Source organism: Ruditapes philippinarum, unplaced genomic scaffold (assembly GCF_026571515.1).
Source record: "Ruditapes philippinarum isolate M1 unplaced genomic scaffold, ASM2657151v2 ctg85_1_1_1_1, whole genome shotgun sequence".
Lineage (NCBI taxonomy): Eukaryota > Metazoa > Mollusca > Bivalvia > Venerida > Veneridae > Ruditapes > Ruditapes philippinarum.
The window spans coordinates 265,050-291,252 of NW_026856555.1; the positions used below are offsets into that span (position 1 = coordinate 265,050).

Consider the following 26,203-nt stretch of genomic DNA (forward strand, 5'->3'; position numbering starts at 1 on the left):
ATAATATTACATCCTTTAATTAATAATTCATTCAACAAACAACACTACACAAAAATGTTGGGCATCTTTTTTAATACAATAATCACTTTCATTTGGATTTATGTTCCAAGTTAACAATTGAAATTACATTTGCTGACTAATATCTAATGTTTCTCAAACTGTCAGTAAAATATCACAGGAAAGCCAGTAAAAATGCCTTATTTTAATCATGGAAATAGTAGTATTTAATCAATCTCCCCTATTATCCCCTATTACATGTACCTGGCCGTGAGTGATAAGCCCAAAATGCTGCATTAGCCCCTAACCTGCTGAATGCCTTAAATAGGCTTAGCTGCTTGCCTATGTTCTTATAAAAAATCTAGCATGATAGTTCGATATGAACTTACAGAGTCTGGTATACTTTTTTATTTTGGTAACTTCATCAACATTTTACATTTTAGTTTGATGCATATAATGGTCTCATTGGCCTCCCTTGCATCACTTAGTCATAATACTAACAAATTTTTAGATACATTCAGTGAATTACTTGAATCAAAATTAATAGGTCACCATTTGGCAATACTATTTTAATACCATTTAAGGACATGATTGGTGACATGTCCGGGGTCCGTATTCTCAGTGCCTGGAAGGGCGTATGGACCCTTATTAAACTTAGAACACACACACATCTATATTCTCTATCTACTACATGGACAAGTCCAGGTATATGGACAAGCCAAAAAATTTTAGGGCTATCAAATTGAAATCTATTTCTAGTAATTTAAGTAAACAGTATACATGTAGAGCCTGGTCAGGCTGGAGGAAGTGCAGGCTAGCCTGGCTTTATATTGGTGGGAAAGACTAATCATTATTGGTTCTAGCTGTGTATGGGTTAATATATTGTACTGATCTGCCCTAATGATTGCTTGCAATTCCCTACAGTATCAGGGTAGCATCTGACACTGTATCAAAAGGTAACAAGGCCTGACATCTATTGTCCTATTTCTGTTACAGACACATTAAAGTCAGTTCATTATCATCTTCATGCTTTGCATAGTAAAAACTGACACATAATACATATGGCAGTAAAATGAATTAAAGATCAAAACATTTTCCATGTTTTATTTCATTTGCAGCATTTCATAGAGCACGGAATACAGAAACTACCAGTATATCTTATTGTGGAAATTTTGGTCTGATGCATGTACACATTTGAATTTTTCATTTAATAGAATGTGTTATTGCTGTAGATACTGAAGTTTCAAATTTAAATTGGGAATGAAAGATTGAACAGTCAGTAAGCTGCTAGGCCAGCCTGCATTTCTTAGAAGTCTGATCTGGCTCTATATCCTCTAGAACTTTGAAACTGAATCCTTCAAAACAAAGGGTCATATCTTTCACACACATCAATATTCAGTGATAAAGTTTAAGCAATTACCTGCCATGAATACATCCTGCAGGGCCTCAGCTGACTGACACAACAGTGCCCAAATTTCTGTTTCAGTGAGGGGCCCATCCCGCACCTCAAGTACCTCACTCAGAGATACTGTAATGTTCAAAACTGGCATCTTCTGAAATATGACAGTAATTTTGTTACAAAAAAAAGACACAAAAACTTTAACAGAACAAAAAAGTGAATACATGCAGGTATATACATTTTTTCACTGTCTAATAAATAAACGGTGTTTGGCAATCATGATATACATGTTCTCCTGTAGGTGATTGTAAATAACGGGCTATTTCAAAATGGAAGGTGGACAAATATATTCTGTAAAAATAGCTGGTTAAGGGTTAAAATAAAGATTTTTTCACATCATTTTTAGGCTTAATAGTTATATGCAAACTAACAATCATGTCAGTTGCAATTTTCAGTACAAGAATTTTTTTTAAAAGGATCAAGTATTAGTTGGGCTGGGCTTTTATTAATTTGAAAGAAAAGAAAGAATTTATTTAGCATTTTAATCAGAAAGACGACTATCAAAATAAATTATAATATTCTTAAACACTTTTTCCTGTGAATTATGAACTTTATGTGTAAGAACTCTGTGAGTATGGGTATCTCCATGTGAATCAATAGATAATTGTCAGACTCTAGCTCAAAGAATTTACCTGGGAAGATACAATATGTATTAACATGTGTAAAATTGTGTACCATTACCTATAATCTAAAAGTAGATCACCTGCAGATCATGCTCATATTGCATATATGTTAAAATTGAGGGAGTAAAAATAATTACCAGTAGATAACTACAAGAAATAAATAAGCCTATGGTATTTTTTTTCTCAACAGAAACTTCTTGTGTTTCCCAGAGATTGCAAAATTGCAGAAATTCCCTGTCAGATGTGCAATTCTTCTGCTTCCACTCTGTGCATAGGAAGTTTATTGCAAAGACAAAGATGTCTGTCTGGTTTTTATTTGGTATATGTTTTTTCTTCTTCACTTTTAAGTAGAACTGTCTTTGATTGTACTCAAGGAGTGACCTTTTTACCTGTGTAACAAATGTTGCATTTCAAAGGACCAAGTATATTTTATCTCATTTGATGAACTTATAATTTTAAAGTCTTAGTGAATATAACCGGATAAGTTTTTAAGCATTTTATGAAAATTTATAATTACCAATGGTCCAAACTTGACAAAATAAGTGAATGTTACATTACAAGTATAAATGTATACAATTTTGGACAATCTGGTTAACTGTCAACTGTTTGAATAATCTGGTCAACTGTTTGAATAATCTGGTCAACTGTTTGAATAATCTGGTCAACTATCTGAATAATCTGGTCAACTGTTTGAATAATCTGGTCAACTGTTTGAATAATCTGGTCAACTGTTTGAATAATCTGGTCAACTGTTTGAATAATCTGGTCAACTGTAAACTATTTGAATAATCCAGTCAACTGTTTGAAAAATCTAGTCAACTGTTTTTACCAAAAGTTGAAAACTACAGATATATAAAAATTTAGATAACAATCATGCATCTATGTGATCAACATATGAATAAATGTTTCTTTTGAAAGGTTCCACATTTGTATTATATTGCATGACACTAGAGGTGTAACGATTCATCGATGCATCGCGATCTGTCTTGTCCTCGATGTATGCATCGTAATGAAATGACAAATTCCAATATATTGCGATGCAATACATATTTCACCTCCCGATGTATCGATATAGCGGGAATGTATCGCAATACACTAACAATATCTTCCAGGAATATAAGGACAAACGTATTTTTTGAAAGACTGAAGCTTGGATGAAAACAATTAACAAGGGCGACTATTATCATACCATCGTTGTCATCTCGTTTCCCCATGTCCGCAATCATTTAACGGTTACTAACCAAGTTTTATCAATTCCATGTAAATGGGCTGGTGTTCTTTGAACTTGTTTATAATAAAAACATAATTAGAGATCTGTGCGATTTCAAGAAAAAACAACCTACAAACATGAATTTGTAATTTTATTTTGTAGCACTTAATGTCGGATTAAAATAGTGATGATGACAACATCCCCATGTGATATTCGTCACGTATTTATACTTTCATTTCCGTTGACATCATTTTCCCGTAAAAAAACAACAAAACAAACAAACAGAAAACATGAAGACTGCAAAATATGTAGAAGGGGAAATTACAGTCAATCATCCCTGGTCATATAATTCACAAGTTTCGGGAACATTGTAGTTTTTGGGGAACCATCAGACAGTGTTGTATAATGAGGAAGACGGGACGTAGAGTGTTTGCAAAATTTGCAAACTCAAAATAAAATACTCTGGGGTTGAGCACAAATCTTTCGAGAAAACTGAGACTGAAACTTATAAACTGTCATTTTCACAGTTGTTGACCTACATGCAATTGTAGATCACTTGTTACTATTTTTTTCACAAGAAAAATCTTTAGTGGTGTATTGTAAGATACTGAAATTGTTAAACTGCCATATTTACAGTAGTGGACTTTAGTGTTAGAATAGCTAGTAGATATCAATTTGCTGTTATGGTATAATTTGAAATACCTTTAATCCTCAAGTAATCAGAAAAGTAAATTGTTGAAAGATCAAAATAGGAAACCAAGTTATAACAACAAGTTAAAGAGTTTATTTTTTTGTTATTGTAATAGTTTTATATTATATTCGTAATTATGCTGTAAACAAATGACCAAATTTTTATATACTAAGTCTGAAAGTCAGGATCATGATACGTATCGCATCGCAACATAAGAATCGCAATATGCATCGCATTTCTTCAAAGTATGCAATACATATCGTGAATCGCATCGTTTTGAAAAACAAATATCGTGATATGTATCGTGACAGAAAAAATGGCAATGCACAGCCCTACATGACACAAATATATGAACTATAAACAAAATGTGAACAATGAAAATCCATTTCTGATTTCTTGTACACATTCTGGTATACACTGTATATAAATTGATCACTGACCAGGCTTTACTGCCAAATCAAGACATTTTGTTCTTAAGTAACAAAGCAAACTTGATTGAAAGATCATGCCTTCAAGGTTTCCACTGGCCATTTTTAATGTTCCACCACTGGGGAGGGTCTGGATTTAGTCCAACTAATTATACTTGTCAAAGAGACATCAAGATTATTTTGGACGAACGATGTTTTTTCCAATGGTTTGACAGTATGAAAAAAGGTTTGTAAAATGTGTTAAACCATTCATGCCCAATTAATTAGGCTATGCCTTTCAGTATATAAGCAAAGTATACTATAAGGGCCCTGAATTAATAATTTGCACTTACATATACAACTACGTGATTTTTTCCATTTAAAGTTGTGAACATTTGCTTCACACAAACAAATTTGCCCATATTACACTTGCAGGGAAGTCAAAGGCCAGGACCGCAAAGCGGGCCTGGGCTTTGGCTTGCCTGGCTACCATACATGTGTATATATTTAAAAGGAAAACTTAAGTATAGAATGAAATTTTCAATGTCAATTCTAGTTGGGTGACTCTATTTTCAATGTAACTCAATGATAAAAGGTTGGGTATTTCAATCACAGTAAAATCACAACTTTTCAGATAAATAATAATTGTCAAGTGGTCCTCGGGAGTGAAATCGGAAGAGGTACATGGACATACGAATGGCTCCTGTACAATGGAAAAATGAAAGATTTCTTTCAACAACTTCTCATTTTAAGGCTTTGTCTAATTACATATTAAAAAGAATGTAAATTTACCAATTAAAAATTAATTAAGAACTAGCTGACTAGCCACAGGATTTGATTTCTTGCCATTTTTAATTTAAGTATGATGATAAGTATAATGACAACGTTCTGGAACGAATCTTCATTGAAGAAGCCTCCATTCAAAAATAAGCAACTTTTACTTGATGAAATATTTGATCGAATCTGCCTTGACTTGTCAAATGTATCAAAATACAAGATGAAATAAAACTCAATTTAATTCTGCCATTTGATGTGGCGCCTCTAGATAATTGAATGAAAATAGCGAGTAAATAAAGTAAAATTATGTCAACAAAATTACCTGTCAAGAAGTATCTAAAATATCCTTCTAAAGCGAAAACATTAATTATTTTGGAGTCCACAATTTGACAGATGTTAGGTCGCCACCATTTTTAATCCTTTCTGTATCCGTAATGCTGATTGGCTGATGTTTTTAGACCGTATATCTAAAGTGCGAAAGTAATGCTTTTATACGAAAGGTGCATTTATCTTTTCGTACAAATAATTTCTCCAAAATTTATGGAAAAAAATCATTGGGAGTTAGTTTTACCTTAGAAGATAAGGAATTTGAATTACTTATGTGAATTTTTAACGAAAGAATATATTACAATCGAGAACTTGACATCGCACAATAATAAGATAATAATATTTGGGTAACACAAAACTTTTTAAATTTTGAATATTTTAAACATGTAATGAAATCACGACTGCGTAATCAGTTTTTTTACAAGTATGGAGTAATGATGTACGTTTTAATTCTGATAAGTGTTTAAATTATACAACTGAAAAAAACTCAATCCATGTTTACATATTGTTGGTTATATTTGTTAAAACAATAATGATTTTTATTTATTTTATTTATTTATTTATTTATATTTTTGTCCTCTCTTATGCCTTTAAGGGCTATGAGATTTGTTAATAAATAAAATATTTAAAACAAATGATGTTGATCAAGCTCTCCAATAAGTTTTGGCTGGACTGATTTGATATTTCCCAATGTTGTTATCGTAATTCTATTTCACGAGACATGTGCGAACATATTTTATAGTGATGCAGCATGGACATTACTTGTGTTCGATTTTTAAACTTGAATCAGAAGATCAGATTGTCATAGGAAAAATTCATTGTTATTATAAGCAGCCTTCCCGATAAAATTAGAAACAAATGATTTCAGGTAAGCTTTAGCAAATTGTGTCGGATGTCATCGTATTTACTGTAAAATAAGTTTAATGTTTTATTAATTGTTTTTTAATGTAGTTAAAATTACATATGTTATTTTAATTAAGATTTATGATTCGCTTAAAAGTTAAAAAAAAATGAGAACATATAATGTCATCGTCGACGGAACAGTGTGTGGAAGGTATCCTGTAGGTAACGAGAAAGATGATTAAAAGTCAGGACTTGCCTCGATACAGACAGATGCCAAACTATGAAAGAACTTATGGAGGCGATCTGCTGCAGTGAAACAACATGGCGCATTCTCCATGAGCATCTGCACGTGCAACGCCGCTTTGATGAATCTCAAAGAATCTGCACCTATGGATTTCGCTACATTTTCGGAGTTCAGCTTTGTCGCTTAAGTTACAATTGTTTAAAATAAAACTCGTGAAAATATTGATATAATTGATAATAAACATTTAAATAAATTTAACTTTTTAAATAATTAAATAAAGTTTACTTCTTTTTAAATTTCAATGGTAACAATATTCGTTACAAGTGAATTCAGGTTTAGGGACAATTGAAGTTTAAGACAGTTGTAGAATTCAACGTTTTTGTTGTCTTGGCGAAGTATGATTCATCAAGGATTCACAGACACAAAGATGTGTGGAGGCCGGGGAATTCAGTTCGAGAGAGTGGAGCCTACGGTCAAACACAAAATGCTCGTTGTCAAAATATTGTAGGTTGTTGTTTAGCACTTACTAAACTTTAAATACTCGAAAGGCCCTACACTTTTCTTTGTTATATACGGGTTATCATGCCTTCATGAAAATTTAAGTAATAAATTTATATTTTGTACAAAGATTCTTGTTTGGAAATCAACAAACTTAGCGTTGCCATTTATACTCCATGTGGATAATACAATATGCTGAGTCTGATTATAATCTTGAATGCTTTTGGACAGTTATACGTTGTGAATTGACATCAGTAAATTCTGTCAAACAGAAACATATGCCATGCCAAATTGTCATACCATTACAGTGACTTATGCAAAATTGTCATACAATTACAAGATGGAATTTTATTACAGTAACTTATGCCAAGTTGTCATACCATTGCAGTGACTTATGACAAGCTGAAATACCATTTGAGTAACTTATGCCAAGTTTTGTATGCCATTACATAAACTTATGAAACAAGGGTTGAAATGACCTTACATAACTTTGCCCAAAGTTAGGTACTTTTATCTTTACAGTAAGATATGCCATGTTGAAAATACTTTAGCAGTAATTAAATGCGGGTTTGAAATTTCATTTACACTACACTATGCAAAGTTGAAATACCATTACAGTAACTTATGTCAAGTTGTCATGCCATTAAAGTAACTTATGACAAGTTGAAATACCATTACAGTAACTTATGCCAAGTAGGACTATCATTACAGTAACTTATGCCAAGTTGAAATACCATTACAGTAACTTATGCCAAGTAGGACTATCATTACAGTAACTTATGCCAGTGGAGATACCATTACAGTAACTTATGCCAAGAAGGACTATCACTATTGTAACTTATGCAAGGTTGAAATACCATTTTAGTAACTTATGCCAAGTAGGGCTATCACTATTGTAACTTATGCAAGGTTGAAATACCATTTCAGTAACTTATGCCAAGTAGGGCTATCATTACAGTTACTTACGCCATGTTGAAATACCATTACAGTAACTGATGCAAAGCAGGAAAACCATTACAGTTACTCAAACAAAGTGTGCATATCAAACAGTAGTAGTAGAGCTATACTTGACATATTGAAACAGTAATGCAAGTCAAAATAGGAATATCATTTCAGAAACTTATGCCAAAATCAAACAGCAATTTAATGTCAAAATTGGGCATAATTATCATAGTAAGTGAGAATTAATCAAGCTTGAGGGTACATCATAGCAATGAACTATGCCATGTTGTTTGTTTTGGGTTTTACATCACATCGACACAGTATATATCATATCGCGACGTTCCAGTTAGACCTCAGGTGCCCTTCCGTGCATTATTTCAGGCACGAACGGGCACCCGAGTAGAACCACCGACGTTCCGTAAGCTAGCTGGATAGCTTCCTATGCCATGTTGAGTACATGTGTATCTTTACAATAAATTATACCACACATAAAGAAGAGAATCTGGAAATAAATAACATAAAACAACATCATTGTCAAATTTAATTGCTATTTTATTGAAATAACTGTACATAGCATGTATTTCAGTTACATTTATTCATCATTTTATGGTAAAAATATACAGTTTATCCAGTTATACAGTTTGCTTTTTGCAACCATACTCTTACACTAGCTCTGACTTCTCAACACACTTCGTGCATATGCTGATTTGAGATGTGGTAAATGACTCATAATGTAATTGGTCGTATATTTGTAGACTTTTGAAAATCCTAAGGCGCTCTAATCTTAATATATGTAAAAATCAACAAGAGAAAAAAATCTTTATCAATTATCTTAAACTATAAAATCATCAGCTACAGCTGAATTATTTGTTATCTTCACATCAGTAGTAACCTGTTTTAAAACAAAATCACAGAATACATTTGACGATAAAGGTTTGATTTGATATAACCAAACAATGTGCATGTATAGATCAACAACTCTCATATTGCACCATTGCACGTTTTTTTTGTAAAATAAACAAAACCCTTTACGATATGCGTTACTTATTTTGTTATGAAATATTTCAAAGTAATAACATTTAAAATCAATAAATTCAGAAATCAGCCAGCAAAAAAAATTCTAAGTTTTCTTCTACAGGGTTCATTGTCTTTTTTTTATAAATAACATTCATAGGTTATATAACATACAGATAATTCTTTCATAACAAAGGAATAGGCTTCAACACATTATAGGCTTTAGCTTAATCATAACTTTTAACATAACTAAATTAGCAAATTATGGAATTTTGCTAAATAAACAAGGTTAAAGCAAATATTGCAGACAAAATCACATAAATGTCAAGGACATGATTACCAATGTCCTTTTCTCCTTAAGATGGTCCTAGTGAAAGACCTGTTCCCAATTAGTAGAAAATTGTTACAAATTTACAGATTCGGAATATGTTGCAATTTTGTTTCCAAATTACCTAATTTCACAACTTAAATTTAAAGAATTCTTTATTGGGCAAACATAAACCATTTCCAAACAGTGTCATAAAACACTGATTACAGTGAGTATAACTCAATACTGAATGCATAATATATAAAGACTTATGGGCAAAAAATCTGGTTGCCTAAATTAAGAAGCTCCCTTTAAATCTGCTTTGTTGTTTTGTTGGATTTCCAAGTCACACGACACTATAAAGGTCATCTGGTGTGCCACCAGCTAGCTGGATAACTTCCTCACATGGAAGAACCTGAAGTCCATTGCAGGATTTAAACCCACAGCAGTGAGAGGCAAGTTTAAGTTCAAGTTTTTAAGTCAATGACCTTAACCATTTGGCCACAGACACCCCTAAAATCTGCTTTGATAAATCATAACAATATTGTAAAATAGTTGGTACTCAGAACCACGCAATATTTATTTTCTAATGTAGATGGTGCCAGATACCTTGTACTATTCATCTCATACACTAGATGGCGCCAGTAACAGTATGATATTCATCTAATCATGTAATATTGATCTACATATATATATAGAGAGATGGTGTTCTGAATTTAATAAACATCAGCATATAGTCGAGAAATGTTGCAAACTGAGTCAATTTATTCACAAACTGTATCTATTCATAAAATTGGTTTAAAGTTAAAAAGACTGTGTGCTGTCCTGAACACACATGACAGGAACTGCATAAATAAATGATTTACATGAGGGAAAAAAATATAATATTATAAACATTTAAACATAACATAAATAAACAAAGAGCACTATTTTGGGCATAGCACAGATTTCTGATCTTTTTTTTTACATACAACCTAATTTCCGAAGGTTGAGCAGTGACATTTATTCAACAAAGAGGTTTTTTTCGTATATACATCAAAATTTTCCTACAAACTCGACTAATTCTCCATTGTAACACGCTAATATCACTAGTGTGTTAACACATACTGTGTAATTCTATTACACACACATACATTATATGTAACAAAGTTACACATGCACTGTCATATATCTGCAAATCTATCAACAAAACAACTTGGTACTTTGTCAACCAACAAAAACAACTAAGTTCTATTTATATGAAATTGCAATTTCTTAAATTTATTTGTTTGCTATCCCCACCACCCACCTATCAATGTGCCTTTAAAATAGAAATTTCAAAATGTAGAAAATACTCCATTAATACTTCAGGCAGTAAATGTCTTTGAAACCATAATTTCTTTCCTTAACATTTCTACTTACTGGACAATCGTAATTGTTTCAAAATCTTTAACAATGACTCAGCATTACTGTTTGAAGTCATCATTGCTCGCATCATTTCAATTAACTTATTACAAAAAGAGAAAAACAAATAATGCAACACAATATATGGACAAATCTAAAGCTGTAGCGATTAAAATATAGAACACTTATTTCATCTTTTTAAGTAATAAATTGAAATACTGATACAAGTTTTAAATATCTGAAGGATAAAATTTTTAAAATTTAATTTATTCTAATAAAAATAGGAAAATCATCTAAATATCTAAATGCAAAGTGAATATTTATCACATATGTAAAGAATCAAATAAAAAATTGCAATCTTCAGATCGAAAAAAAATCATTTGATAAATAGGAAAAAACGAATTTTCAAAAAATTGATTTTAGGCCATAAAAACAGTATTTGACCAGGGTTAAAATTAAAATGCCCTTTAGATACTTTTCTAATGATTCTTGCTATGATTTTAAAATAGTTTGCAAGATACTTCGGGAGATTTCATACTTTTGAAATAATAGTTATTACCACCATCAATATTTGTGCATAACTTATTTAACTATATATCACAAAGACATAGGGAAGGCAAAATTAATAGAACACATGTCTTAACCCACTATCTATAATCTCATGAATATTACTTTGACAATAATTTAACAATATACTTATGTTGTTTTATAGCTCAATTAGAAAACAATTCTAAACAAAGCTAGGACCTTTCATCAACAGAATATTTAAGAACAGGATAAAGGTCTCGAAATACAAATCTGTAAGCTAAGGGACAAAACTCTTAAAAATCATTGGTATGTAAGCATTTCTGTAGTCAATGGTGAACACATGGTAGACGGTTGCTTTGAAGCAGTACCTGAGACTTCAGCCTACTTACACCTATATGAAACCTTGCCAGTGTGTGATAGTTGATCACTATTTTGTCTGATTTATATAACAGATCTGAATGTGCATGATTTAATTTGTTATAACACAATCATAATGGCTGATTAGACCGATTTGCAATGTATGATTGCATATGATTACCAATATATTTTAATAGCTGAATCACATACGCTCGCAGATGTTTATTATCATTAGCTTGTAATTTTTTCCCCGCGAAAACTGAACATGATTAAGAATTGCATTCGACACAACACTGAACATAAAGCACCAAATCATAATCGCTGAAATTCAGAGCTGCAGCAGTTTTCACCAGCAATGCAGTGAATATATCGTTTATATCTTCATTTATACATGAGCAGAGTGTTCCGTATCCAGATGCGATGTAGTTGTCTTCAATTTTGGTAAATGGCCTAAGTTATTGTTTATTCTATTACTTTTAATACTTGACCTATAGCTATGGTTCGACCTGAAATATAGTAGAATAATTTTTATCAACAAATGGAAATCATATAATAAAAACATGAATGTCATATAATCTACATATATTTTATTATCATGATAAAGGGAACTGAAATGCTCGCAGGCAGTGACTGAATCTATCCATGTGACCAATGCAGACTTAAGCTAGCTGTTAAGTCATTACATATTTTAACCCTAAAAATGATAAATTGTTTTGTCCAGAACGTAAGATTGAGATATTTAGTGTTGTAGCATTTAAATTTAAAATCGCTCTGGTAAAAAGATCAATGAAACGGAAATTCAATACCCACAAGTCTCGTTTTATGCAATAAATGTTCTAAAACAATGTTCAAGTAGTTAAGGCGCCAAAACTCTGTAAAGAGCAGTACTAAGCCCGATCCCACTGCATGGATGTGAAAATTTGCCTGGATATATACTAGTGGCAAGTCTATCATCATCTCTATAATCCTTATTATCACACAGATATTACAGGAAGTTCACTTACCTTCGTCTCGTAAATTAAATCTGCCCATCTGGGGAAAGTCTGTGAAGGTCTCCATACATATCATGCCAGCGTTCACTTGGAATCGAGCAATACCAATCTGGTCTTGCATTATAAATCGGGTAGGAGTCTTTTTACCAGTTTTTTTGTCTAATAAACATATGAGGTTTTTGATGGTCACTTCCTCCGCTACAGTATGAAGATGTAACACAGCACTATATCCCGCACAGATGATTGATTTGTGTTCCAATATCACTATCTGTAGGTAGTTTATATAGTTATATGTTAGATGAAAACTATAAACAGTTTTTAGGCAAATCATATTTTCGCAAATATCGCTAAAATTAAACAGAAAATTAAGATGAAAAGTTTCAAGTCAATCTACTTAAATAGCAAATTTCTTTATTGATTACACTTTGTGATACACAATACCTGTATTAGTATTAATAGCTTATCAATAACTGCTACTGGCAAATGAATAGTTTCATAAATTTCTCCAATATCAACACTAGAGTATGCAAAATTACAGAATAGAAATTACTCTGCGAGTTATTTTTTGTTTTGCTAAATACAAAATTATAGGCAAATTAATGAAAGCAACAAAACTACTACACGTACATACATTGCTTATTTATTAATGCATTAATTTACCACTAGTTCCTCTGAAAATATTTAACAGAGTACAGATATTTTACTCGAGTCTGTGAATTTCCATACTTAAACTCTGCTATTTCTAACAAAATATTGCCATATTAACCACATAAATAGCTTATATAGTTATATATTTTACATTACATCAACACAACAGGCGACTTTCCAGCTTTACCGGTGGAGTATGACCTTGGGTGCCCCTTTGTGCATTATTTCAGATTTCAGGTACAAACTGGTACTTGAAACACTCGCATAAACAGAAAGTTAAAATTTCTTAAAACTATATTTGCTTCATTGTCTATAAGCTAGAAAAAAGTTTAAAAGTTTTAAAGAGTTTCACCTACAATTATCTAATTAATTATGTGATAAGAAAAACAATTTACTTACCTTTGCATCAAATATTCTACCTGTATTACAAGGGGCATCTAAAGCACATATCACAAAGCCAGGTGAAACATCCTGTAATAAAATGTAAACATTAAAGAATTCTTCCAAGAAATATCTAATAAAGGCAGTTTTCTTTTTTGTGATTAAATGGCAACGTTCTAGATTGACTAGCAAGAGAAGACCTTTGGTGTCTCTCCATGAGTTATTTATAAGCCTGAGAGACACCATAACTAGAATCATGAAAAATTCCATTAACTAGTCAGATAATTTTGAAGGAATGCAAAGACCCTGGCTGGATTAAAACCAACAATAGTAAGGGACAAATGAATAAAGTCAGTGACTCACCCGCAGATGCCTCAACCCTTACTTTCTGTGACTTTATTTAAATGTAAAGTAAACAAGAATTTTGTTGCTCTCTTTGGACATTAAAGCTGTTGAAAATATGTTAATATTCACAAACTCATTATGTATGTTTATAATTTAAGCTTATCAGTTCATAAAATATACCACACTGTAGGAAAAAAAGAAAAATCAGTATGAAAATCATAAAAGAATCACACAAATTTACTTCATTGAACTTAAAAACACACTGCCCAAATACTTAAGACAATTTTGTATCACTATAGTATGAACTGTACCTCTTCTTCTATTCCAGATACTTTACATTTGACATTTTCTCCAGGATGAACTTCATCAGTCTCCTCATCATAGGACCATAACTGCATAATCTTTACTGTTATCTGTAAATATATCATTATATGAGCCGTGTCATGACAAAACCATTATAGTGCGTTTGCGACCAGCAAGGATCCAGACCAGACTGCGCATCCGCGCAGTCTGATCAGGATCCATGCTGTTCGCTGTCTGTTCTCTACTTGTTATGCGGATGCGCAGGCTGGTCTGGATCCATGCTGGTCGCAAACCCATTATGTTGGTTTTGTCGTGACGCGGCTCATATGTCAATTGTTAATGACTTACTAAAACATCATCCATTTCAATATTGTGACACCGTTTCACTATTTTAATACCCTTTTGCGAATATTCTATCACAAGGTACACTGTGCTTTGCAACACATTTCTACATCAGCATTGATTTTGGATCCGTGGAAGTTATTATACAGGCAAAGTAAGTACGCTATAATCATATATTATCATCTCAAAACACAAATTAAATTATAATTAATCATTGTTCATAAAGTCAAATGAGTTGTTGAAATCTTTATGTGTAACACTTCTGGAATAGCCCCAATATATTGGTTACGAGTTGCTTCTACAAATAAACAGCGGATATGAAAGAATATACATACCCTGTTCGGCATGAGTAACATACTCTGGTTTTTGGAGCAGATTCCAGATTCTACTTTTCCTATTAAAATGGTTCCCATGTCCCTATATCTGTCTACAACTGGCATACGGAAAGGTTTGTCTAATGCTCGACTGATCGCTGGAAGTCCATCTAAATATTGAATTAATGAAGGTCCTCTAAAAAATAAAAATATGGTATTTTTCATGTTAAATAATGATAAACAGTACTTACAGAACTGGAAGTAACAAAACTTTAAAAGATACATTCTGTCTAAATTTCAAACTGCAAGAAATGTTTTAAACTTTGTAAGCATGACACAAAACATGTTTGCATTTGACAATATTAAATATGTATATGGGTTAAGAAAATCACTTAACAGTAATAGATATGTATATAACTTAGTATATACTAGAAAGCCGATTAATTAATTTTTATGTTATTGCTTAAAATGATGGTTTGAAATTAGGATTATATCTAGACTACTTCAAACTTTTGCTCAAACTATATAAACCATAGAAATGTTAGTGTGTGTTCTGGACAACAAATAATGAAGAATTTCATGATAAAATCATTTTGTCTTCTTTAAAATAATGCCCTTACCTGTACCAAGGACAAAGATCTTCCGGAGGGACATCTCGTAGAAAAGCTCCTGTTAAACCAGATACTGGGAAAAATATTAGATCTGTTTTAGGGTTAAAGCCGCACTTCTTTAGATATGGAATAAGTTTATCTTTGCATTCATTGTACCTGTAAATATGAATAATTGGCATAAAAATTCTTTGATTAATTTAGTAGACAGATACATTAGGAGAAAATACAACATAAACAATGCAAGGTCACTGCAGGCACTAATTACATTTTAATTAAAAGAGAGAAAGTGGAAAATAACTAACTAGTATTTACAAATTTCTCCACAAGTGACCAACTACTTATCTCACAATTTAAATTTTCTAAGAAAAAATTTTGCCTTGTCCCTGAATCAAGCAGTGACCCCAATATTACAAATTTGATGCTCTCCCCATGGAGCTAAACAGTCAGACATAACAATCCGAAGGATAAAAGAATACCATAAACTGATTAAAATAATTACATACCTTTCTTCCGCCCACTCTACTGTTGGGTCATCCATTTTATTTATAACAACTACTAGTTTCTTGACTCCTGCAGTTTTTACTAACATAGCATGTTCTCTGGTCTGACCACCTCTCTCAAACCCTGTTTCAAATTCTCCCCTTCTTGCAGATATCACCTGTAAATATTAAATTAACAGTAATCATGTGACATTTATATCATAACATAAATATATTTAAACAAATCTTTAAAATATGCATAGATAATTCTGTTTCAATATATAATTTTAACATGTTTCACCCTGTATCCTTATGAAACAGACTATGAAATCAAGTGTATTATTTACACAGTAATGCATTGAAAAAGTAAGGGAAATTTAATTCAATCAAATAATATCATGAAAATTAACTCTCCTTTAACTATTGCTACCTTCATACATATATTCAATAAGCATGTTACAATTGAAATAGAAATCATTTTTCCAGCAATGCACTACAATAATGTATGGTCAGCCCGTCAAACTAGGAATCATGGGTTAAAGCCCTAATTGGGTTACGGACCATGTTTCATCAAATTTTCATAGACCATAGACTAAGATCTTTTACATAATACAAAAAGCAAAGATATCAGTGTTCAATGACCTCATAAAAACTCGCTAAAATGATATATACACACACACAAAGTCTCACACCAAACAAAAGTTTTTAAACTTCAATATGATGATAAAATTTTACCAGAATAGCTATGTCTGCCTGTGAGGCACCACCAATCATATTGGGTACAAAACTTTTATGTCCTGGAGCATCAAGGATGGTAAAATGCTTGTTTTCTGTCTCAAAGTAAGCTCTTCCTACCTCAACTGTTTTACCCTTTTCTCTCTCCTCTAAATTTGTGTCTAATGCCCATGATAAATACCTGTCATAAAAAGATTGAAATTATTTAAAACTAGTATTAGAGATAATAGATTTCTTATCAAATTCTCTTCACTGTCAAATCATCAATCCAGAGATCCCTTCCTAGAAATTGGGAAAAGGATTAAACTTTCAGTTTGAAAGAATCAAGCACAATACTTTATCAAATTGAGTAAAGGTGGACAGACAACTGAACAACAAACAAAAAGTACCGTAAAATTCCTAATAAACGCCCCCGGGGGCTAAACATTTTCAAAAAGGGGGGCTATTATTACAACACAGTTTTTCCTAAATAAAACAAGAGGGCCATGATGGCCCTGAGGTCGCTCACCTGTATATAGCCCCCCCCCACCCCCGGGCCAATTTTTATCCAAGGGCTTTTATTTGTTTATTTGAACAAACTTGGTAGACACCCATAAGAAGATGTTTCATGCTAAACATCTAAGCTCTAGCTCATACGGTTCTTTAAAAGAAGATTTTTTAAGTTTTTACTATACACATATAGTTAAAAACAATGACACCCCTGGGGCAGGGCCAGTTTTGACACCCGGGCTTTTATTTGAACAAACTTTGTAGATATTTACTTAAAGATGTTTCATGCTGAATATCTAAACTCTAGCTATTTGGGTTTTTTCAAAGAAGATTTTTAAGTTTTTGATATACACATATAAGGAAAATCAATGACCCCCCCGGGCGGGGCCAGTTTTGACCCCAGGGCTTTTATTTGAACATACTTGGTAGACACCCATTAGAAGATGTTTCATGCTAAATATCTTAGCTCTAGCTCTTTGAGTTCTTTAAAAGAAGATTTTTTAAGTTTTTACTATATGCATATAGGGAAAATCTATGACCCCTGGGGCAGGGTCAATTTTGACCCCAGGGCTTTTATTTGAGCAAACTTGGTAGACATTCACTAGAAGACATTTCATGCCAAATATCTAAGCTCTAGCTCTTATGGTTCTTTAAAAGAAGATTTTTTAAGTTTTTACTATATGCATATAGGGAAAATCAATGACCCCCCGGGGCGGGGCCAATTTTGACCCCAGGGCTTTTATTTGAACAAACTTGGTAGACACTCACTAGAAGATGTTTCATGCTTAATATCTTAGCTCTAGCTCTTTGGGTTCTTTAAAAGAAGATTTTTTAAGTTTTTACTATATGCATATAGGGAAAATGAATGACCCCCTGGGGCGGGGCCAATTTTGACCCCAGGGCTTTTATTTGAACAAACTTGATAGACATTCACTAGAAGATGTTTCATGCCAAATATCTAAGCTCTAGCTCTTACGGTTCTTTAAAAGAAGATTTTTTTAAGTTTTTACTATATGCATATAGGGAAAATCAATGACCCCCCCGGGCGGGGCCAATTTTGACCTCAGGGCTTTTATTTGTACAAACTTGGTAGACACTCACTAGAAGATGTTTCATGCCAAATATCTAAGCTCTAGCTCTTAGGGTTGTTTAAAAGAAGATATTTAAAGATTTTTCTTTCGGTTGCCATGGCAACCAGAGTTCTGCATGGAATTAAATTCTTTGAACAATTTTTAAAGGTGACCACCAAAGGAACATTCCTGTGAAGTTTGGATGAAATTGGCTCAGTGGTTTATGAGGAGATGTCATTTAAAGCAAAAGTTTACGGACGGACGGACGGACGGACGACGGACGGACGCCGGACGAAAAGCGATCACAAAAGCTCACCCTGTCACTTTGTGACAGGTGAGCTAAAAATCACTGTAAATACATTTAGTGTTGGTAATGACATTAAAAAATGTTAAGGTTTTAAAGTTCATATTATACATATTTGTGTTTACTATAAAATACTATGGATTCTGAATGATTTGAATAAAATTATGGCTTTAATTATGAGTTCAGCACTGATGAGTAGATTGTTTTCCCTATCAAAAGGCCTGGGGGGCCTTTATTAGGAATTTTACGGTATATATTTAAGAACTTCATTCAATTAATTTTAAAGTGTACATTTTACAACATAAGCTCCTGCCAATCAACAATCAGTTATCAAAGAAATTCTCAGGATTGTTCACAAAACATTATTATGGGAAATTGCTGATAAAATTGGGATACATGGATTTTTTTTTCAATTGGGAAGCCACCAATTATGGGCCTCAGTTACAGAAAAGCCCTTCAACTCATATATGGTAAAATTGCAGTTTAAAATGGTATGAAACAAGGAAGGTAATCCCTTTAACATCTACTATTAACAAAAGTAGTATACACTTGTTCACCTGGTTAAAAGGCGTAACATTAGTGACACCTGTATGAAAAAAAAAAAGAAGTTAATTTCATATTTTCACAAGATATATTTCACTGACATGTTGATTTATTTTAACATTTTTTGCTTGTCATGCAGACACTGATAAAGTCCAGGGCTTTTTTTCCACAGGGACGGGGCTCATCCCTTAAATTTCGGAGAAAATAATACAGCACGATAAAAAACTTTATGGAAATTGAATTTTCCCCAAATAAGGGGAAATATGCATGATTTTTAAAGAATTTCTATAGTGGGAAGACGCCTGTTAATGGCCTCTGCTAGAGAAGGGAGGGGGGGGGGCGGTAATCTTGATGTCATATGGTAAATTCCCAGCTTTACTTGCGAAGGAAGACAGGTATCTGAGTAGGAATTTATTAAAACTATGTAACATGTTTACTGATATCATCAAACAATTAATCCCATCCTAAAACAAACAAGAAATTAGTGTTCAAGCTTGGTCAGACTTGATGCACAAATATAATTCTTGATTGTTTACAATGATATTAAAACAGCTTTTCTGGCAGCTTGCCAATTTCATTCCATCAAAATATTTGCAAAAATATTAACACTGTTTAATTTTTTTATTTATTCCTCATTAACTTTGGGAGGTTAATTGCAGAAATTGGAAGAGGAGGGAAGTCACATGCCAGATGCTTACTTTTTCATACAGAAAAACAATCAATGACAATTTTTTTCTTAAAGAGGTGAGCAATACTACATACCAAAGTAATGTTAATATTTACCAAGTTTCTCTGTTTTTCTCTTTTGCTTCTCTCTCATATTTTTCCAGAGTTCTTTTGTCTACCATACCAGTAAGGTACCTACAATACAATCAGACAGTTTATTAATTTGGTTTCTACACAAGTTTATCAAACTTTTTTAAGTCACATCTTGGCCATCAATCCACAAATCAACTTTTCTGGATAACTAACAAATAATTACTAAATTCCGCTCCAGTGACAGACTACTTATTCCACAAGATTTCTGAATCAGCGGTGAGTCTATTAAATCAGAAGTTTTGCTTTTATGAAGGTTATATGTTAATACATCAAACCTCCCATCAAACTTCACAAATATCATGGAGCTTTGACTTTTTTTTAACAGAAATGTTTATGGTGATTTTCAAGCTTCTTAATTTGTGTAACCACTTAGAGCTCTTCATTGCTTGTTAACAGAATCAATTGATAGATTGATAAAATTTGACTGTAAATAATAGAGTATGGTCACACATATCTATTTTACACTGGCAGGTGATGTGGCTCTTGATTATCATTAACACCCATGAGGTTTAATTTCAAGCCTTATTTCATGTAATCTTCAAAATAAACATGAATATGTACAATATACCTTGTCTATCTATCTTACAGAGTTTAACACGAAAACTTAAATGAGCATTTAAAGAGACTGAAAGTAAGAGACTGAGAATAAAAGAAGTAATGAAAGTTGGTATAATATATCTTTTGTTTGGTTGTTTTGGGTTTTACGTCACATCGACACAGTATAGGTCATATCGCGATGTTCCAGCTTTACTGGTGGAGGAAGAACTCAGGTGCCCTTCCATGCATTATTTCAGGCACGAAAGGGCACCTGAGTAGAACCACCGACGTTCCGTAAGCTAGCTGGATAGCTTCCTCACATGAAAGAATCCAAAGTCCCTGTCGGGATTCGAACCCACAGCGGTGAGGGGCAAGTGGTTTGAAGTCAACGACCTTAACCACTCAGAATATATCTACTTACAGAATTTGTCCTCCTATTGTTGATTTCCCTGCATCTGAAAAAGTAGTTTCAAGGTATTATCTTTTTTTACAGATGTTTTGCAACATAATAAGCCATGCTGCTTTTAAAAGTTTTCACATTACCAAACTAAACATAGGTGTGTCCACTAAAGCCAAATTCAGTTAAATAACAATATTCCTATTGTAAATTCAAAGGTCATACATGATATGAAGTTTCTAAATTCTATATCATGTAGTTTATGATGAAGACTTAAAATAGAAAGGATGGTGTTGATATTTTTAATTATCGCTTAACACAACTCAACTGTACTCAAAAATGCACAAATTAAACTATATGCACAAGTTTAACTATATATGTATATAGCACATACTACAAGAAAATTTCTGAATTTAACTTGGAATTGGAATAGCCAAAATTATAATCTTGCAAGGAAAATTAAAATACTTACCAACATGGCCAATAAAGATAATATTCATATGAGCCTTTTTGACTTTTGGTTCCGACGAAACAGATTGTTTCTTGGGTTTCTCATCTGCCCCTTCTTCATCCTCATCATCATCTAGATCATCATCTTCATCTTCTTCTTCTGCGCCCCAGTCATCAGCTGATAAACAATATTATTTACCCATATTCGCTATACAACTTATGCCACTTTTTTTAAAAGGACCCCCGATTTAAATTTAGAAATTCTACATAATTTACAGTACACTTAAGAAAAAAAGACTATATTTTATATATCTGTCAAAAAAGTTAAAACTATGACATGGAATTTGACACTTAATTAACCATTCATTCTGGCAGATACCAGGTACAGATTTTATACCTGATATGCTGATACCCACCTACCAGATTCAATAGTTAGACAATGCAATGAAAAACTAAACATAAAATTTCTTCTTTATTCCTTACAACTGATAACTGCAGGTTAATATATCAAAATATTATCAATTATACATGGTACCACAGTGTAATGACTTTTTGAATTGAAGGACCTCCCATTTCTGTCTAAAATATGACCATTTCCCACATGCAATGATCAAGATATGAATGCTGCTTTGATAAAGCAAGATCCATTATGCTAAATGCACATTCAAATATTTTAGCACTGATATCACCGGAACTGCCAGCTATTTACAATAGTAACTACAGTTAAAACTGATAAATAAAAAACCCTTGCTGTTGAAGCAAAGATGAGATTTAACAGAAAAATGTTTAATCAAGTTTACAGCAGAATGAAAATGCTGGCACATTACTTTTATCTTATTCTTAGCAATACTGTCATGTAGACTTTTTTTTTTCATTATAATTCTACAGATAGAACATAATTGTATCATTGACCTTCCTTTACTTTTTTTTGTAAAATGAAACATTCACTCACCAACTTCTTGATTATCTTTTCCTCCACCTTAAAAAAAAATAACACTAAATTTGTCAAACAGTAAGTACTAAATATCAAGTAAATTCTTGAAAATTAAGTCCTTAGTTTTGACAATTACTCTTTGACGAGAACAAAAAGAGATGACTCTTCTTGAAAATTTATTTATTTGTGGAATCAGACTACACAATGTAACAAAGCTATTTTAGTTTTTATTGTGATACATGCAGAGACTTTGAGACAAGAGACTTGGCTTTCAGTCACAAAATTGATATTATCTATAGTTGCCAAGACTTACCAAGAACTTATAACAAAACATATAATAAGACCTTGCAATGTAAATTAAAAGAACTTGTTTTACTATCAATCTAAAATAAATACAGTCCAACTTGAGCTAGCGGTCATGTGATTTATCATATAACAGGGATGCCAACAGACAATTTGGAAAAAAGAGAAAAATTAAGCGCGAGGGGTCATGGGGGCCACGTAGGCCTCCCATGCAGGTCTAGGGCAGAGCCCTGGTGGGGGACCAGGGGTGAAGCCCCCGGAAGCTCCTGGGTTTTCATCCTTTTCAGATGGTCTAAAATGCATTTCCTTTTAGTGCTTTATTTTTGTCACAGTCTTTGATCTTCGAAGCGGTGTTGAGTTAATTGCTAAAAAATATCTTTCTTGCTATCGGCCGACAGTTTGTTTTGCTTTCTTCAACTACAGAAAGACGCTACGATTGGTAGGTATATTTAACACTATCGTTCATTTGATTACTATAATAGCGACAATAACTGAACATACCCTAAAAGCAGTATGGTCTAAATATTTACGGTACAGTCTAAACATTTACAATCGGCGGACAATAGACGGTAGCAAACTGGGCGAAAGGACCCCCACCCCCCTAATTTTCTCCTCGGATTTACATCGTTCTCAAAAGTGGTTCGAGGACCGGATCCACGGAAAATTGGCATCCCCGATATAAGCAACTAACTTGCCAGCGGATATAAAGAAGGCAGGGCCAAAACACCATTTTTGGGGAAGGGGCCTCAGCCTTTTTCTTGGGGAAAATATGCGTGATTTTGGCTTACTTTGGGAAAAGGGGTCTGAAATTTAACACAAACTTTTAACAAGTTCTTCAAAATAGAAAAGCAAAAAGCACTGGGAAATACTAATAAGGCAGTAAAAGACCTTAATTCAACACCAACATTTAGTTTTTTTCTAAATTCTATGGGAAATTTCAAAAGACTGGGGAATTTTGAGGACCAAACTGGGGAAATAAAGAGGCTATTTTGGTTGGGGAAGCAGCCTATATTCGGCCCCTACACAGAAGGGTTTTTTGGCCCTGGAAGGAAATACTGGCAACATTTTGCTCTAATTTCTGAAAGAATAAAAATTACCTTCATCTTCATCCACAGCCATTTCAGTGTCTGTTGGCGGTTTTGCCCCCTCAGCTGTAGGCGTATCTAAAAGAAGTAATCATTAGGGGTGTAACAATACAGCAAAAACCGTATTGCAATATATTGCCATTTTGCTGAAGCGTATTGCAATATATTGCAATACGTATTGTCATGTAAAGATGGAGTAACATTTATATATTTTTATTATATGTATATATTTTTAGTAGAAACTTAATAAAAATGCAAGGAATAAATAACAATTTGATAAACAAAACTAGTCGCGTGTGACCTTTCACATCTGGGCCGCTAATGTAAATTATGCGGCCGCTTATTGACTTTTAAGTGTATAGTTGTCGTATACTTTTATCTTACGTTGGCGCCAACAAATTCGCCAATTAAAGATTTTATGTGAAATTTGTACAAAATTAGAAGGTAATTAATTGAAAAATATGATTTTAATAAGATACCGGTTTTCCAAAAATCGTACCACGGTACGAAATTTGTTTTTTTATATTGCAATATATCGGTATACCGGTAAACTGTTACACCCTTAGTAATCATATAATATATTATTATATTACAAAAATAATTTACATAACAAAATTTAACATTGAAATTTTAATTTCTATTGAAGGCCTCTGTCCTTTGAAACTAATATGCTATGTAGAATATAAGATGTAAATGGATTAAGTTTACAGAAAAACTTGAACCATGTTTAAAGTCGAACTATTTTAAGTATAAAATCTGCCTCCAGTATATTTCCTTTTCCCATATGTTTTTGAATATATTTATCAATACGGTACTAATCAACCATAGAGTAAAATAGATGACCATTTATTTTACAAAATATTTAATAAATTGATGGAAATGGGTATTGTCAGCTGTATTAACAGATATGAAAATAAATGATAATTCATAAAATATGATTCTTGTTCAGTTCGCCTGCTCAGAAGGATAACTGTCTAAATAATAATAAATTGTTCCATTTCATTGCACTGTTTTCGAGATTGTTTTTAGACTTTTCCTTACATGAAATCTAAATTACTGAAATAAGCATATATGTCATGTGGTTATAAATAATATAATTCTCAGTGAAATCAAAACAACATTTGTCAATATTGATTATATTTTTGTTTCATTAAACAGAACACCGATTTAAAGGCACAAATTATGAAATAAATAATTCAAATTATTCAGAAAAACAGGAATAAAGTGTTTATTTCCTGACTTTGAGAAACAGCAAAGCTCTTTATTTATTATAATATTCATAATATTACTAATGGAAGGTTTTTACTTCCTATTGCGCAATAATTCTAATTGCACTGGTACAACGTCTCATTCTCAGCGTTCATCAGTTTTGAATGAAATATATCTAGCGAAAAATGAGGAAACAAATCTAAGCATCAAAATATAAAAAGATCTGACTTAATTTTGTTTTTGTACTTGTACTAAATATACTAAAGAACAATAGTGCGACGAGGAATTGTGTAAAGAGCATGAGTCATCCTTGTTCAAATAACTTTAATTTCCATTAACCACCACTGTATATACAAAAAAAACATTCCCTACACTTAAATATAGTCTATACAATACTGAAATAGACAAGTTCGACTTTAAAATGTTCACTTCAGTAACATCCGAAAATGTGACGTCCGAAAAACTACGCAATCACAAATTTTGGCAACCTGCCCTAACATTCCTTTAAACTAATCTATATAAAGTAGAGTATACATACTGAATATGTATGTTTGAATAAAAAAATTGTGACTTTTATTCATTATAATAATCTAAAACATACTTACCGGCATCTTCTGGCTCACCGGAAGGCACAAAACTGACTGCATATGGATTCTGTCCGGGAACGAACGCAGGTGCATTTATATTTAGGGCGGTCATGGGTTTGTTTAACTTATCATCAGCTTGATCCTCATTCATCTCTGAATCCCAAGAATCGGGGGCACTGTTTTGATTATTTGTAGAAGCCATTTAAGCAATCACTGGCATCAATAACAATATTACAAATGTTGGGCAATACAGCATGTGGACTTTTTCGTGACGTCACGCACTTCTCGTGTGTATCAATACCATATCATACGAGACTTCTAAATACTTTGTAGAAAATATTTTTTATTGTAAAATTATTAACATAATCAACAAATTATTTTTAAAAATATACATAATGATAAATATTTAACAAAAAATAAAAAAAAATAATTTGCTAAAACGGTCTGATACCACCAAATGTTTTGTGCAGTGAGCCTTTTGCGCGAACGAAATATACGTGCATTTTTAGATTACAGTTCTAAATATAGATTACACCATTCTTACCATAGCCTTTTACACCCAATGTTATTTGTTTAGTAAATTATTTTATTTAAAAAAAAGTAACTTAAATGGGCAGAATTGGTAAATGAAATATGCTAAAAGTCGAGATAATTTCATGAGTAATTGCATGTCATAAATTTGTACTAAAAGATGGTTTCGTTTACAAAATACAATATAG

At 32.4% G+C, this 26,203-nt stretch overlaps 2 protein-coding genes across 2 annotated transcripts in view; both read right to left on the reverse strand.

Moving 5' to 3' along the window:
* Positions 1 to 5,636, reverse strand: part of LOC132746977 (tyrosine-protein phosphatase non-receptor type 13-like) — a 78,306-nt gene extending 72,670 nt beyond the window's left edge. Inside the window, exons 1-2 of the mRNA XM_060736269.1 lie at positions 5,488 to 5,636; positions 1,418 to 1,552 (exon numbers count right to left, since the gene is read on the reverse strand). Of these exons, the coding sequence (XP_060592252.1) occupies positions 1,418 to 1,547 (130 nt within the window). The 5' untranslated portion in view covers positions 1,548 to 1,552; positions 5,488 to 5,636. The remainder of the gene's footprint in view (positions 1 to 1,417; positions 1,553 to 5,487) is intronic.
* Positions 5,637 to 8,545: 2,909 nt separating this feature from the next.
* LOC132746978 (eukaryotic peptide chain release factor GTP-binding subunit ERF3A-like) lies at positions 8,546 to 25,780 on the reverse strand. The gene is made up of 14 exons (XM_060736270.1): positions 25,503 to 25,780; positions 23,701 to 23,766; positions 22,319 to 22,345; positions 21,389 to 21,544; positions 20,941 to 20,974; positions 19,947 to 20,024; positions 16,758 to 16,938; positions 16,047 to 16,201; positions 15,553 to 15,699; positions 14,954 to 15,128; positions 14,285 to 14,386; positions 13,647 to 13,718; positions 12,612 to 12,867; positions 8,546 to 12,113 (listed from the first exon to the last, which is right to left on the reverse strand). The coding sequence occupies exons 1-14, from the start codon at positions 25,684 to 25,686 to the stop codon at positions 12,070 to 12,072; spliced, it is 1,677 nt and encodes a 558-aa protein (XP_060592253.1). The 5' UTR covers positions 25,687 to 25,780; the 3' UTR covers positions 8,546 to 12,069.
* Between the last annotated feature and the right edge of the window lie 423 nt (positions 25,781 to 26,203).

Coding starts and splice junctions, on each gene's coding strand:
- LOC132746978 (XM_060736270.1), bottom strand. CDS start 25,686: ATGGCTTCTACAAATAATCAAAACAGTGCCCCCGATTCTTGGGATTCA. Junction 21,545..22,318: donor AAAAGATAATCAAGAAGTTG/GTGAGTGAATGT, acceptor ATTGTTTATCAG/CTGATGACTGGGGCGCAGAA. Junction 13,719..14,284: donor TATCTGGAATAGAAGAAGAG/GTACAGTTCATA, acceptor ATTTTATTACAG/GATGTTTCACCTGGCTTTGT.